The sequence below is a fragment of the Engraulis encrasicolus genome, unplaced genomic scaffold, assembly GCF_034702125.1.
Source record: "Engraulis encrasicolus isolate BLACKSEA-1 unplaced genomic scaffold, IST_EnEncr_1.0 scaffold_57_np1212, whole genome shotgun sequence".
NCBI classification, from domain to species: domain Eukaryota; kingdom Metazoa; phylum Chordata; class Actinopteri; order Clupeiformes; family Engraulidae; genus Engraulis; species Engraulis encrasicolus.
The window spans coordinates 380,889-397,125 of record NW_026945895.1 but is presented as its reverse complement, the minus strand read 5'-3'; the positions used below and the strand labels follow the sequence as shown (position 1 = coordinate 397,125).

General features: G+C 41.4%; 1 protein-coding gene across 1 annotated transcript; it reads left to right on the top strand.

Annotated features, from left to right (window-relative positions):
* The first annotated feature begins 8,085 nt into the window (after nucleotides 1–8,085).
* On the top strand, nucleotides 8,086–10,315 carry LOC134444503 (zinc finger protein 300-like). Its single transcript, XM_063193813.1, has 2 exons — nucleotides 8,086–8,470; nucleotides 9,229–10,315. The coding sequence occupies exons 1-2, from the start codon at nucleotides 8,086–8,088 to the stop codon at nucleotides 10,212–10,214; spliced, it is 1,371 nt and encodes a 456-aa protein (XP_063049883.1). The 3' UTR covers nucleotides 10,215–10,315.
* Nucleotides 10,316–16,237: the final 5,922 nt, after the last annotated feature.

Here is a 16,237-nt window from a genome sequence, read left to right as displayed (position 1 = left end):
TTTAACCACCTGAACCTATGAGTTTGTAATAACTGATTTAGCTAGCAAGCTACTACTAGGCCCCAAGTGTGAATGGCCATTCAGGCTGTCTATTGTCTTTTAAAACGGCGTTTGTTTGGCATTTAATCTCATGTACAAACCCCAACTCTGGTGAAGTTGGGATGTTTGGTAAACTGAGAATAAAATCAAAATGCTTTCATTTTTAAAACATTTAATACATTTATAAAACAAAGGAGATACGCACTCCACGCTTCTAAATTAACAATCCGGTGCAACCAGAGCAGGACCAAAACATAGGCAAAAAGGGAAAAATCTAGTAGAGTAGAGTAGAGTAGAGTACTTTTATTAATCCCGAAGGAAATGAAGGTGTCTGTCATCTTACATAAATACACAAATACAAAACATACACAAGACATTATACACATAATTGAACATTACAGGAAAAATATATCTTGAGTACTACCGCCACACATTATCTCACATACACACATGTTCTCTCTCTCACACACACACTCACACACACATTGTCCCACCCACACACACACACACACACAAACCCACCCACAACCCCCCTCCCACACCCACACCCACACCCACACACACACACACACACACTCATCCCTGCACAGACACAAGGTCCTGGTAGGGTGTCATGTTGCATACATTCACACTCACAGAAAAACAAAATAACCATGTTAAGTACACATACAAGAGCCAAAGAAGTTCTAATTATTGTCCATGCAAAAGCTGAGTAGTTCACGGCAGCTATTCCAGGGGGTGAGGTAGCTGAGGTGGGGTGTAGTGGGTTATTGTCCTGTATTGGACAACCCTTAAAGTGTCGAAGGTAGTGTAGGCGCTTGCTCCGGTGGGTGAGGGGTGGTGGGTTGGGGGTGGGGGTGGGATGAAGTGTAACTGTTCAGTAGAGAAAAGAATCTGGAAGGGGGGGGGGGGGTGTAGTGGCTGCAGTTTGAGTGTTCCAGTGTGGGGGGCTAGTTTATGCAGTCCAGTCACCAATGACAATCTCTTTAATTGTCTCTTTCTGTGTGGTGTTGAAGAGCTGGATGGCCCTGGGGACAAAAGACTTCCGTAGTCTGTCTGTCCGGCAGGGGAAGGCCCGGAGTCTGTAGCTGAACAGGCTCCTCTGGTTGGCCAGAAACGGGTGCAGGGGGTGTCTGTCATTTTCAAGTATTGAGTCCAATCTGCTAAGTGTCCTTTTTTCGGCTGTGGTTGTGAGATCCTCCAGTTCCATACCCACCACAGACCTAGCTTTCCTCACCAGCCTGTCAAGGCGTCCAGCGTCCCTCTTCCTAACGCTACCTCCCCAACAGGCAATAGCGTAGGTGAGGACACTTGCCATGACAGACTGATAGAACATCAGCAGGAGCCTGTTGCAGACATTGAATGATCTGAGCTTCCGTAGGAAGTAGAGCCTGCTCTGCCCTTTCTTGTAAAGAGCATCTGAATTGGCAGCCCAGTCCAGTTTGTAGTCCAGGTGTACTCCTAGGTACTTGTAGGTGTTGACTGTCTCCACTGTCTCTCCCTCGATAGAGACAGGCAACAGTGGTGGGGTGGTCCTCCTGAAGTCAACCACCATCTCCTTTGTTTTGGTGGCATTCAGCTGCAGCTGATTGTCCCGGCACCAACTGACAAAGTTCTCCACCAGTTCCCTGTACTCTCCTTCCTGTCCATCCTTGATGCATGCCACAATAGCAGTGTCATCAGAGAACTTCTGCATGTGACAGGTGTCTGTGTTGTAGCTGAAGTCAGAGGTGTACAGGGTGAACAACACGGGGGAGAGCACCGTTCCTTGTGGCGCACCCGTGTTACTGACAACAGTCTGGGATGTATGGTCACCAAGCCTGACGAACTGGGGCCTCCCAGTGAGATAGTCAGTTATCCATGTCACCAGTCCTGTTCCCATTCCCATTCGCTGCAGTTTGTCTTTCAGCATGAGTGGCTGTATTGTGTTGAAGGCGCTGGAGAAATCAAAGAACATGATTCTCACAGCCCTGTCTCTCTTGTCCAGGTGAGAATGCACCCTGTGTAGCAGATACAGGATAGCATCCTCGACTCCCACTTTCTCCTGATAGGCAAACTGCAGGGGATCTAGAGCATGTTGGACCTGGGGCTTCAGTAGGTTGATCAGCAGCACACGTTCAAAAGTCTTCATTATGTGAGAGGTGAGGGCAACTGGTCTGAAATCGTTCAGTTCTTTGGGGTGTGGCTTTTTGGGAACTGGGATGAGACAGGATGTCTTCCACTGTGTAGGGACTTTCCCATCCTGTAGGCTTCTGTTGAAGATGGACTGAAGTGGCAGAGCAAGCTCCTCAGCACAGGTTTTAAGTAGTTTGGCACAAACACCATCAGGGCCAGGAGCCTTTACTTTGAGCCTCTTGAGTGTGCTTCTGGTGCCACACGGATGTCTATTTTCTGTCATTTATTTTTCAGTGCAGTGAGACTAACGTTTCGACATGCGTCTTCATCAGAGTCCTCGAAAGTCCTCGAGGACTCTGATGAAGACGCATGTCGAAACGTTAGTCTCACTGCACTAAAAAATAAATTACAGAAAATAGACATCCGTGTGGCACCAGATTTCTTCCCTTTTTGCCCATTCAATACATTTCTTAGATGGATAATAGTGAAAAGACAACATATCAAGTGTTAAAACCGAGAAAAAATATTGTTTTAGGGGACATATGTACTCTTTTCTAGTTTGATAACTGCAACAAGTCTCAAATAAGAAAATGACCCGAACACAACACAAGGGTTAACCCTCAAGCGACCGGCCTGTTTTTGCGACTAATCTGACCGAGCGGGGTCATTTATGACCCCAAGGAGTTTACATAGAAATACCACTATATAAATTAGTTTTTGGGGTTCATTCAAATTTATTTACATCTTACACATACTTGTCCTTCATCTAAAGCAAAAAATGTGAATTTGAACATTTTATTGTTTTGCTAAAAAATAGTAAAACTTACATACTGTACGTATATGCTAAATATGATGTATGCCCTCATTTGCATATGTAAACATCAAAATACAAAAAACATCCAATACATTTTTTTCTTCTCTCATCATCAATATTCAACTGAGAAAGTTTCGTGGTGATATCTATCATTTACATTTTTTAGCCTATTCACTTGTAATAGTCTTACCATAATAATACAGTATATTTATGCTAATTATGGAAATTGCTCAACGTGAAACTTTGGGAAACCAAGCTAAATTCTATCCATTAGGCCCATAGATGATATTTCTGCAATAAAAATGTAGGGTACTCAACATTTCTGGGTTCATGAAATCACAAGATCAGAGAATATGGTAATTTACATAGACAAAACCATGTCTCAAACATATAACCTTATGCACACTCAAAATTTCTCTGAAACTTTTTCTGGACACTGTGACAAGGTGTCTTCCATATGTATTAGAGCAAAGAAATGATTCAACTGATGCTTCAGCCTTTGTATAGCCATATAATAAGGAAAATTCTAAAAACGCCATTGATTTCTACACTGATGACCTGTTTCCTCCCTCTTTGTTCATCAGGATGACTTCCATTTCATATTCACATCATGTGTCTAGGACCACTGTGCCATGATATCAACACATATGGACCAATAACAGAAGAAATGCTACCTGGGTGCCCTCACAATATGCTTCGTTGGCTATCGCAGGGGTGCCCTATTTATTTATATAATATATTATATTTTAATACTATAAATGTTTATATTATGAATATTTCAGGTCTGCTGACCATGGCCTGCCCCAAGACACAACATACAAAAACCAGAAAATTTCAACAACAATGAACATTATAATGTTGAGTATCTCATGGATCCTGTCGGGGTCATAAATGACCCCAGAGGTGTTTTGATTATAAATCCAATATAGATGGTCCAAGTCTCTCATAAATGACCCCAGTCGGTCGCTTTAGGGTTAAACTAGGGTTAGTTAGGGTCGGTTCATGATATTAACTGTTAAGTGTTGTCTTTTGTTTTGTTTTCAGTCTTCCTTGACATTTGCTGCCTTTTATTGTCCCCGTCCCAACCCTTTTGAGACACGTTGTATTTACATATTCATGAATATCCCCCAAAATAATAATGTTGGTCAGTTTTGATGGCTGATATGTTTTCTTTGAACCGTTCTCCAACTAATGTCAGAACCAGACTTCTGGAAATGGCAGTATTTTGTTATTATTCACAATTAACCTTGCGCCCAACTTCTATGGAGTTGGGGTTTTAATACTTGACTAAAAAGCAACTGATGTTGCATCATGTCATTATGCCCCAACTTTTAGAAGTAGGCGACTAGTGGAATATTATGTTTTAGATAGCCAGCTGGCTAGCTTTGGGATTCATTCTAGGGACTGGGCTCAACTGAATGAGTTAGTTCTCCCCCTGTTGTCATGGAGGTGAATTGACGTCATCAACGTCATTGAATTCTCTGCGGGAAAAAAACATCACGCCCTTTCCTGCATTCGCACGCAGGACGACTATGAGGAAATACCCCCCGCTGACAGTACGTCTATGCCAAAGGAACTATTGTATGAAAGCCTTAAACACTTAAAGGGACACTGTGCAGGAAATTGTCAAAAAAAGGTACTGCAAATATGCTGCTCATTGAAACTGGGATGCATATTGCCAAATTCGATCTTTACATGAAAGTTTACTAAGTAATAAACAAATACTTTCTTGTATGGTCCAAGTACAGTAATTTTTGCAGCTAAAATGGCTGTTTTTGGAAATTCTAAATGGCGGACCATGGAGAAGATCCCCCTTTTCTTGTATGAAAAGTGCAATTTTTGCAGTCATAATGAATACTTAGAATTTGATGCTGGTGATTAGTATTCATGCATGTAAGTATTCCAGCATGAATTCTGGAAATAAACAACTAAAAATCTCATACAGTTTCCCTTTAACGGGTCTAATTGCCTACGGTACTAAGCCTGCTGCTTTGTGCCTACAGTGAATCACACATGTGAGGGTATCTCAGACAAATCTCACTCCCACTCGTGTCCTATTGCTTAACCCTTGTAAGGCGTTCGTGTTTTAGTTACATAGAAGGTGTTCAGGTCAATTTTACCCTGGAGCGATTCTTTAATTCGCCTACACTTTTAAGTCCGTGGATTTTATTTGGCAATTCCACTAACTATTAACTGCATCCAATGATGTTTTGGACATTAGAAAACATTTATCTTTCATGTAATACAGAAAGTGTAGACATAGCATTATTTCCCTCAGCAAGAATGAATATTTAATACTGGTTTTGGGCGTTTTCATGCCGTCCTGTTTTCCAAATGTCAGATTCAGTCTTCATATTAGCATGTAAAGAAACTTGTTTTGCCCAAGACGATTGCAAATGTTGATTCACAGTAATCATCACAATATGACAAAACTGTCAGAAAGACCACTGTCCTTTCCATTATACATGAAATTTGCCATTTTGTGTGTGTCCACGAAAACTGTGTTAACCGTGTCACGGTCTGAAACCTCCTCCATAAATCAGTAATGGTTTGGTCTTAGGCCATACGAATAACATCACGTGATGTCATAACCTCTTTGGCAGGATACGGGAAGACTTTTTGGTAAATTTTGAGCTCCATCCTTCCATAATTTAATCCATTCTTTTTCATGTTCTCATAGCGGGAAAATTGCCTGTCAACAGTGTTATCAACATATTCATAAGAATCTGAATTAGAAATCACATGTGGAAAAACACAGATAAAGCATACAGATACATGAATTGATTAAGGTGTTGTGGTGGAACTTCTGAGGTCCTCAGTTAGCACAACACCATAAAAATTGCTGAAATGTCAACGGTGTTACCGTCAATGGTGTTACAATTAAGTATGACAGTCAGGGTTGCCAGATGAGGCTGATGATTTCCAGCCCAAAAAATGATCAAAATCCGCCCTAAAAACCCGCCAAATTCTATTGATTTATATGGCAGTGGGAAGGTTTTTCTGATAGATGCCATTTTTACCCCCACACGGCCATCCTAAGCAGCCCAATTGGGCGGGAACCAGCCCAATCTGGCAACACTGATGACAGTTGAGGAGGAGTATGTTTTTGCCAATTTATATCCATATTGACAGACAAACAAACAAAATAATTTGTGTTCTAGGGAGATGGGTTTGTCTGCTCTGTTTTTTTTCTCCTAAAAAAGTGCCGACTTGTTCCCCTGCACTGTTGACCGTAACACAATTGAGTTACACCGTTGACTGTTTTGAAAGTGTTTTTGCGCTATTGATCCCTTATGTGTTGGAAAAATCCTATGAACATACACTAGGGATTATCTCTGGAGAAGGAAGTCTTGTGTAAGGAGGGTGACTATATTCAAATCAGACGTTACAGGGATTTATGATGAAAAATGTGTCAGTCTGTATCACAGTGACTCATAAAATCCTACTTATGAAGCTCAACAATCACATTTTCTATATCAGTTGCACATATTAATGACAACATTACTGCTAAGGGACATAAGCACTTTCAAACATTTATTGTTTCAACTCTGTAGTATTTTTATGTATGTTTGAAATGACATAGTATTTGTCCATAACACTGTTGACAAAATAATTAAGCAAATGTTCGCTTTCATTAGAGTATTTATCAAATGATTTAAGATTAAGCTTGGCAATTTGTTTGTTTGGAAACTTAAATATATACACTATGTTAACATCTAGGTCATTTAGTTGAAAAAAAATACTGATAATTGACATTTTGCTTTTGCCAAAAGCGTAGGGAAATCGTAGAATCACTCACTGGCATATAGAAAAATAATGAAAAATGGAAAAAATCACCACTCATATTCACCCTCAAGTTCCCCACAACCTGCCTGTGAATTTCAGTTTGTATATGTTTTTGAGAGTGGGAGATACAGAGAGAGAAAGATAAGGAGACGGTGAAGAAAATGATTAAACTCAATCCAAGCTCTCGGATTAAACCATTACTGCTCTTTTCGCGCAAAGTTGAAACATTGATGCACAACTGAATGACTGAACAATATCTGCACTCCATTTTCCACAGACTTCACCCTCTGCCTTGTCTTCTCAACATGTCATCACTGCTGTATCAGAGAGATCAGAAAATATTGATGTATAAACCCCCCAAAGTGATACGTAATAGAAATGTGCAGGGGGAGGGGGGTTGGCAAGGGGGGGGGGGGGGGGGTTCTCTAATTTTCTTTTCAGATTCATGTTCCTCACTGAAAATGACCCAAAGCCAGTGACTCTCAGTATGAAAGAATAATAACTGATACTATTTCTCTCAGGCTAACCTCAAACGGCATCAAATAACCCATACTAGGGAAAAACCATTTCAGTGTTCAACATGCAGTGCAGCCTTTTCACAAGGCAGCCACTTAGCTGCTCACCAGATAATCCAAACCGGGGAAAGGCCTTACCAGTGTGCCACATGTGGAAAAGGATTTGCATTGAAGGCATATCTCAAAGAACACCAGAAAATTCATACTCGGGAAAGGCCTTACCAGTGTGCTACATGTTTTTTTTTACACATTTTTTTGCAACACTGATTCATTTAGCCTGGTGTTTAACCAGGGAGCTACCAGGTTAGAGTTGGAGCATAAATTACCGTGGCAACTCAGCTGAGTTTCAGGTTAGCAAGGCTGATGGAACGGATATAGCGTAGTTTACAGACTTGAGCTCGGATTTGGGGTTGCAGCCGTTGATGGAATGGTCCCCAGATAGCAGTGTGCCCTTTGTGGAAATCAAAACACACACACCAGATAGCAGTGTGTCATTTGTGGAAATCAAATGATTCTTCACATTTAGAGCCGTTATCACCCTTTAGATCCTGAAACCAAAACTTTCCCATTTACACCTTGATGGGTGAGACCCTTTTGTCACCTAACGAGGGGAGTGGTCTACAGCTCCACCTCCACTAGTGGCCCAGGGATAAAGCTCCTGGCTCCCTTCCATGATTAGACCAGAATGGCAGAATACTTTACCACCAGGTCAGAACTTGGTTAAGAAGGGGCATCTGCAAACAGTCAGATCCTTTAACTACTAGAACTCGGATGAATGAATATCTTCTTTGACGCTCATCTCAACTCGTAAAGAACATGGATGCCATGAAGGAAGAGGACATCTATGACTTTCTACCAGAGCATTTGTCTGCAGACATGAAGGGTAGTGGTACTTGGACACCAACGTGCAAAGAAGAACCGTGTTTGTCGCATGAAATTAAAGGAGAGAAGTTTCAAGTCATGGAATGTAATGGTCATGAGACCACTTCTGAAATTCAACCATCAGCTCCATCACAGCAGGCATTATCTCTGAAGGCCATTAAAGAGGAGGACATTTATGATTTCCTTCCAGAGCATTTGTACAGAACTAAGGAGGAAGATAATGAAACTGACACATTGGACGTGAAAAAAGAAGCCCTGGACATGAAAAAGGAACCAGAGTCTTCTCGAATGGAACACAATGCACACGTGGCTCCAACAGGTATGTTTCATAACTATCAACCAAGGACACCACCTGGAACAATTTTCTGGAGCCGAGCAACAGAGCGGAAAAAAAGTGCAGGATATCTTTTACATCAGTTTAATTAATGTTGCATGCCAAAGGAGCTATTGTATAAAAGCAATATAACACCGGTGCTCGTGGGGTTGATCTGGGAAACCTTCATGGTTGCAATTACCTACGACACTCAACAAATCACGCCTGTGAGGGTATTCCAGATCAGTCTTACCACAATTTGGTATTATTATAAGTGGTATTATTGAAATAATTGAATCCTGTTAAAAAATAGCAGGCTATTAATGTAGTAAGCTTGGGGAATGCATTTTTAACTGAACAAATCCGTGTTCACGCCACACTCTCGATTAAAAGGTGCCAAACATAAACTAAAACTGTGTAAAATTGAAAGAAAAATGTCTGCAAACTTAAATCCCCTTTAGGCCAAGCTTTCGGTCTACTGACCTTCCTCAGGGCTCAGTTGACTGAACAAGTCAGACAGGCGGACAACAGACTCCAGTTCTCTGCCCCGCACGCTGTCTTCCACATCTTTATTTGATAATGTATGCAGTTGCATGGCCCTTTTGGCCCTCCAGTGCGAATTTGAAACTTTTCAAGCTTTGGGCTGTGGCCCTAAGAATCCCTGCATTAGACTACATTTATGTAAAATCTAAGTCTCAAATTCACAAGGTATTCCATTGTGAAGTTAAAACTCATTTTTTGTTTTTCTTCTTTTCTTTCCTCAGGTGAACACCAGAAAGCTAATATTAACACAGTAATAACCCATACTGGAGAAAGGCCTTACCAGTGTGCTATATGTTTAAAAGACTTTGCCAGGAGATTTGACCTCAAGCGGCATCAAATAACCCACACTGGGGAAAGACCTTACCAGTGTGCTACATGTGGAAAAGGCTTTACACTGAAAGGTGACCTCACCGCCCATCAGAGAACCCATACTGGAGAAAAACCATATCAGTGTTCAACATGCGGTGCAGCTTTTTCACACCGCATCTCGTTATCTAGTCACCAGAAAAAACATACAGGGGAAAGGCCCTACCAGTGTGCTATATGTGGAAAAGGCTTTAACCAGAAATTTGCCCTCAGCCAGCACCAGGGAATCCATACTGGAGAAAAGCCTCACCAGTGTACTACATGTGGAAAAGACTTTGCCAGGAAAAGTGACCTCATCACCCATCGGAGAACCCATATTGGGGAAAGGCCCCACCAGTGTGCTACATGTGGAAAAGGCTATACAACGAAAAGTAACCTCATTGCCCATCAAATAACCCATACTGGAGAAAAGCCTCACCAGTGTACTACATGTGGAAAAGACTTTGCCAGGAAAAGTAACCTCATTGCCCATCAAATAACCCATACTGGAGAAAAGCCTCACCAGTGTACTACATGTGGAAAGGACTTTGCCAGGAAAGGTGACCTCATCATCCATCAGATAATCCATACTGGGGAAAGGCCGTACCAGTGTGCTACATGTGGAAAAGGCTTTAATCAGAAATTTGCCCTCAGCCAGCACCAGAGAATCCATACTGGAGAAAAGCCTCACCAGTGTGACACATGTGGAAAAGGCTTTACACAGAAAGGTGACCTCATCAAGCATCAGAGAACCCATACTGGAGAAAAACCATATCAGTGCTCAACATGTAGTGCAGCCTTTTCACAAGTCGCCCACTTAGCTGCTCACCAGAGAATACATACCAGGGAAAGGCCTCACTAGTGTGCTACATGTGGAAAAGGATTTGTAAAGAAAAGTCACCTCAGCCGGCATCAGAGAACGCATACTGGGGAAATCTATCACCAGTGTGCTATATGTGGAAAAGGCTTTATAAGGAAAAGTACTCTCAACAGGCATCAAAGAACCCATACTGGAGAAAAGCCTTACCAGTGTACTACATGTGGAAAAGATTTTACACATAAAAATGCCCTCATTACCCACCAGGAAATCCACATTGAGACCAACTAACAGCAGTGCAGAAGTCTGTGAAGAGCATCTGCAAATTGAGACAAACAAAAAACAAAATAACCATGTTAAGTACACATACAAGAGCCAAAGAAGTTCTAATTATTGTCCATGCAAAAGCTGAGTAGTTCACGGCAGCTATTCCAGGGGGTGAGGTAGCTAAGGTGGGGTGTAGTGGGTTATTGTCCTGTATTGGGCAACCCTTAAAGTGTCCAAGGTAGTGCAGGCGCTTGCTCCGGGGGGTGGGGGGTAGGGGGTAGGGGGTGGGGTGGGATGAAGTGTAACTGTTCAGTAGAGAAAAGAATCTGGAAGGGGGGGGGGGGGGGGTGTAGTGGCTGCAGTTTGAGTGTTCCAGTGTGGGGGGCTAGTTTATGCAGTCCAGTCACCAATGACAATCTCTTTAATTGTCTCTTTCTGTGTGGTGTTGAAGAGCTGGATGGCCCTGGGGACAAAAGACTTCCGTAGTCTGTCTGTCCGGCAGGGGAAGGCCCGGAGTCTGTAGCTGAACAGGCTCCTCTGGTTGGCCAGAAACGGGTGCAGGGGGTGTCTGTCATTTTCAAGTATTGAGTCCAATCTGCTAAGTGTCCTTTTTTCGGCTGTGGTTGTGAGATCCTCCAGTTCCATACCCACCACAGACCTAGCTTTCCTCACCAGCCTGTCAAGGCGTCCAGCGTCCCTCTTCCTAACGCTACCTCCCCAACAGGCAATAGCGTAGGTGAGGACACTTGCCATGACAGACTGATAGAACATCAGCAGGAGCCTGTTGCAGACATTGAATGATCTGAGCTTCCGTAGGAAGTAGAGCCTGCTCTGCCCTTTCTTGTAAAGAGCATCTGAATTGGCAGCCCAGTCCAGTTTGTAGTCCAGGTGTACTCCTAGGTACTTGTAGGTGTTGACTGTCTCCACTGTCTCTCCCTCGATAGAGACAGGCAACAGTGGTGGGGTGGTCCTCCTAAAGTCAACCACCATCTCCTTTGTTTTGGTGGCATTCAGCTGCAGCTGATTGTCCCGGCACCAACTGACAAAGTTCTCCACCAGTTCCCTGTACTCTCCTTCCTGTCCATCCTTGATGCATGCCACAATAGCAGTGTCGTCAGAGAACTTCTGCATGTGACAGGTGTCTGTGTTGTAGCTGAAGTCAGAGGTGTACAGGGTGAACAACACGGGGGAGAGCACCGTTCCTTGTGGCGCACCCGTGTTACTGACAACAGTCTGGGATGTATGGTCACCAAGCCTGACGAACTGGGGCCTCCCAGTGAGGTACTCAGTTATCCATGTCACCAGTCCTGTTCCCACTCCCATTCGCTGCAGTTTGTCTTTCAGCATGAGTGGCTGGATGGTGTTGAAGGCACTAGAGAAATCAAAGAACATGATTCTCACAGCCCTGTCTCTCTTGTCCAGGTGAGAATGCACCCTGTGTAGCAGATACAGGATAGCATCCTCGACTCCCACTTTCTCCTGATAGGCAAACTGCAGGGGATCTAGAGCATGTTGGACCTGGGGCTTCAGTAGGTTGATCAGCAGCACACGTTCAAAAGTCTTCATTATGTGAGAGGTGAGGGCAACTGGTCTGAAATCGTTCAGTTCTTTGGGGTGTGGCTTTTTGGGAACTGGGATGAGACAGGATGTCTTCCACTGTGTAGGGACTTTCCCATCCTGTAGGCTTACTTAAATATTGTTTTAGGGGACATATGTACTCTTTTCTAGTTTGATAACTGCAACAAGTCTCAAATAAGAAAATGACCCGAACACAACACAAGGGTTAACCCTCAAGCGACCGGCCTGTTTTTGCGACTAATCTGACCGAGCGGGGTCATTTATGACCCCAAGGAGTTTACATAGAAATACCACTATATAAATTAGTTTTTGGGGTTCATTCAAATTTATTTACATCTTACACATACTTGTCCCTCATCTAAAGCAAAAAATGTGAATTTGAACATTTTATTGTTTTGCTAAAAAATAGTCAAACTTACATACTGTACGTATATGCTAAATATGATGTATGCCCTCATTTGCATATGTAAACATCAAAATACAAAAAACATCCAATACATTTTTTTCTTCTCTCATCATCAATATTCAACTGAGAAAGTTTCGTGGTGATATCTATCATTTACATTTTTTAGCCTATTCACTTGTAATAGTCTTACCATAATAATACAGTATATTTATGCTAATTATGGAAATTGCTCAACGTGAAACTTTGGGAAACCAAGCTAAATTCTATCCATTAGGCCCAGAGATTATATTTCTTCAATAAAAATGTAGGGTACTCAACATTTCTGGGTTCATGAAATCACAAGATCAGAGAATATGGTAATTTACATAGACAAAACCATGTCTCAAACATATAACCTTATGCACACTCAAAATTTCTCTGAAACTTTTTCTGGACACTGTGACAAGGTGTCTTCCATATGTATTAGAGCAAAGAAATGATTCAACTGATGCTTCAACCTTTGTATAGCCATATAATAAGGAAAATTCTAAAAACGCCATTGATTTCTACACTGATGACCTGTTTCCTCCCTCTTTGTTCATCAGGATGACTTCCATTTCATATTCACATCATGTGTCTAGGACCACTGTGCCATGATATCAACACATATGGACCAATAACAGAAGAAATGCTACCTGGGTGCCCTCACAATATGCTTCGTTGGCTATCGCAGGGGTGCCCTATTTATTTATATAATATATTATATTTTAATACTATAAATGTTTATATTATGAATATTTCAGGTCTGCTGACCATGGCCTGCCCCAAGACACAACATACAAAAACCAGAAAATTACAACAATGGACATTATAATGTTGAGTATCTCATGGATCCTGTCGGGGTCATAAATGACCCCAGAGGTGTTTTGATTATAAATCCAATATAGATGGTCCAAGTCTCTCATAAATGACCCCAGTCGGTCGCTTTAGGGTTAAACTAGGGTTAGTTAGGGTCGGTTCATGAAATTAACTGTTAAGTGTTGTCTTTTGTTTTGTTTTCAGTCTTCCTTGACATTTGCTGCCTTTTATTGTCCCCGTCCCAACCCTTTTGAGACACGTTGTATTTACATATTCATGAATATCCCCCAAAATAATAATGTTGGTCAGTTTTGATGGCTGATATGTTTTCTTTGAACCGTTCTCCAACTAATGTCAGAACCAGACTTCTGGAAATGGCAGTATTTTTTTTATTATTCACAATTAACCTTGCGCCCAACTTCTATGGAGTTGGGGTTTTAATACTTGACTAAAAAGCAACTGATGTTGCATCATGTCATTATGCCCCAACTTTTAGAAGTAGGCGACTAGTGGAATATTATGTTTTAGATAGCCAGCTGGCTAGCTTTGGGATTCATTCTAGGGACTGGGCTCAACTGAATGAGTTAGTTCTCCCCCTGTTGTCATGGAGGTGAATTGACGTCATCAACGTCATTGAATTCTCTGCGGGAAAAAAACATCACGCCCTTTCCTGCATTCGCACGCAGGACGACTATGAGGAAATACCCCCCGCTGACAGTACGTCTATGCCAAAGGAACTATTGTATGAAAGCCTTAAACACTTAAAGGGACACTGTGCAGGAAATTGTCAAAAAAAGGTACTGCAAATATGCTGCTCATTGAAACTGGGATGCATATTGCCAAATTCGATCTTTACATGAAAGTTTACTAAGTAATAAACAAATACTTTCTTGTATGGTCCAAGTACAGTAATTTTTGCAGCTAAAATGGCTGTTTTTGGAAATTCTAAATGGCGGACCATGGAGAAGATCCCCCTTTTCTTGTATGAAAAGTGCAATTTTTGCAGTCATAATGAATACTTAGAATTTGATGCTGGTGATTAGTATTCATGCATGTAAGTATTCCAGCATGAATTCTGGAAATAAACAACTAAAAATCTCATACAGTTTCCCTTTAACGGGTCTAATTGCCTACGGTACTAAGCCTGCTGCTTTGTGCCTACAGTGAATCACACATGTGAGGGTATCTCAGACAAATCTCACTCCCACTCGTGTCCTATTGCTTAACCCTTGTAAGGCGTTCGTGTTTTAGTTACATAGAAGGTGTTCAGGTCAATTTTACCCTGGAGCGATTCTCTAATTCGCCTACACTTTTAAGTCCGTGGATTTTATTTGGCAATTCCACTAACTATTAACTGCATCCAATGATGTTTTGGACATTAGAAAACATTTATCTTTCATGTAATACAGAAAGTGTAGACATAGCATTATTTCCCTCAGCAAGAATGAATATTTAATACTGGTTTTGGGCGTTTTCATGCCGTCCTGTTTTCCAAATGTCAGATTCAGTCTTCATATTAGCATGTAAAGAAACTTGTTTTGCCCAAGACGATTGCAAATGTTGATTCACAGTAATCATCACAATATGACAAAACTGTCAGAAAGACCACTGTCCTTTCCATTATACATGAAATTTGCCATTTTGTGTGTGTCCACGAAAACTGTGTTAACCGTGTCACGGTCTGAAACCTCCTCCATAAATCAGTAATGGTTTGGTCTTAGGCCATACGAATAACATCACGTGATGTCATAACCTCTTTGGCAGGATACGGGAAGACTTTTTGGTAAATTTTGAGCTCCATCCTTCCATAATTTAATCCATTCTTTTTCATGTTCTCATAGCGGGAAAATTGCCTGTCAACAGTGTTATCAACATATTCATAAGAATCTGAATTAGAAATCACATGTGGAAAAACACAGATAAAGCATACAGATACATGAATTGATTAAGGTGTTGTGGTGGAACTTCTGAGGTCCTCAGTTAGCACAACACCATAAAAATTGCTGAAATGTCAACGGTGTTACCGTCAATGGTGTTACAATTAAGTATGACAGTCAGGGTTGCCAGATGAGGCTGATGATTTCCAGCCCAAAAAATGATCAAAATCCGCCCTAAAAACCCGCCAAATTCTATTGATTTATATGGCAGTGGGAAGGTTTTTCTGATAGATGCCATTTTTTACCCCCACACGGCCATCCTAAGCAGCCCAATTGGGCGGGAACCAGCCCAATCTGGCAACACTGATGACAGTTGAGGAGGAGTATGTTTTTGCCAATTTATATCCATATTGACAGACAAACAAACAAAATAATTTGTGTTCTAGGGAGATGGGTTTGTCTGCTCTGTTTTTTTTCTCCTAAAAAAGTGCCGACTTGTTCCCCTGCACTGTTGACCGTAACACAATTGAGTTACACCGTTGACTGTTTTGAAAGTGTTTTTGCGCTATTGATCCCTTATGTGTTGGAAAAATCCTATGAACATACACTAGGGATTATCTCTGGAGAAGGAAGTCTTGTGTAAGGAGGGTGACTATATTCAAATCAGACGTTACAGGGATTTATGATGAAAAATGTGTCAGTCTGTATCACAGTGACTCATAAAATCCTACTTATGAAGCTCAACAATCACATTTTCTATATCAGTTGCACATATTAATGACAACATTACTGCTAAGGGACATAAGCACTTTCAAACATTTATTGTTTCAACTCTGTAGTATTTTTATGTATGTTTGAAATGACATAGTATTTGTCCATAACACTGTTGACAAAATAATTAAGCAAATGTTCGCTTTCATTAGAGTATTTATCAAATGATTTAAGATTAAGCTTGGCAATTTGGTTGTTTGGAAACTTAAATATATAAACTATGTTAACATCTAGGTCATTTAGTTGAAAAAAAAACACTGATAATTGACATTTTGCTTTTGCCAAAAGCGTTGGCGAATCGTAGAATCACTCACTGGCATATAGAAAAATAA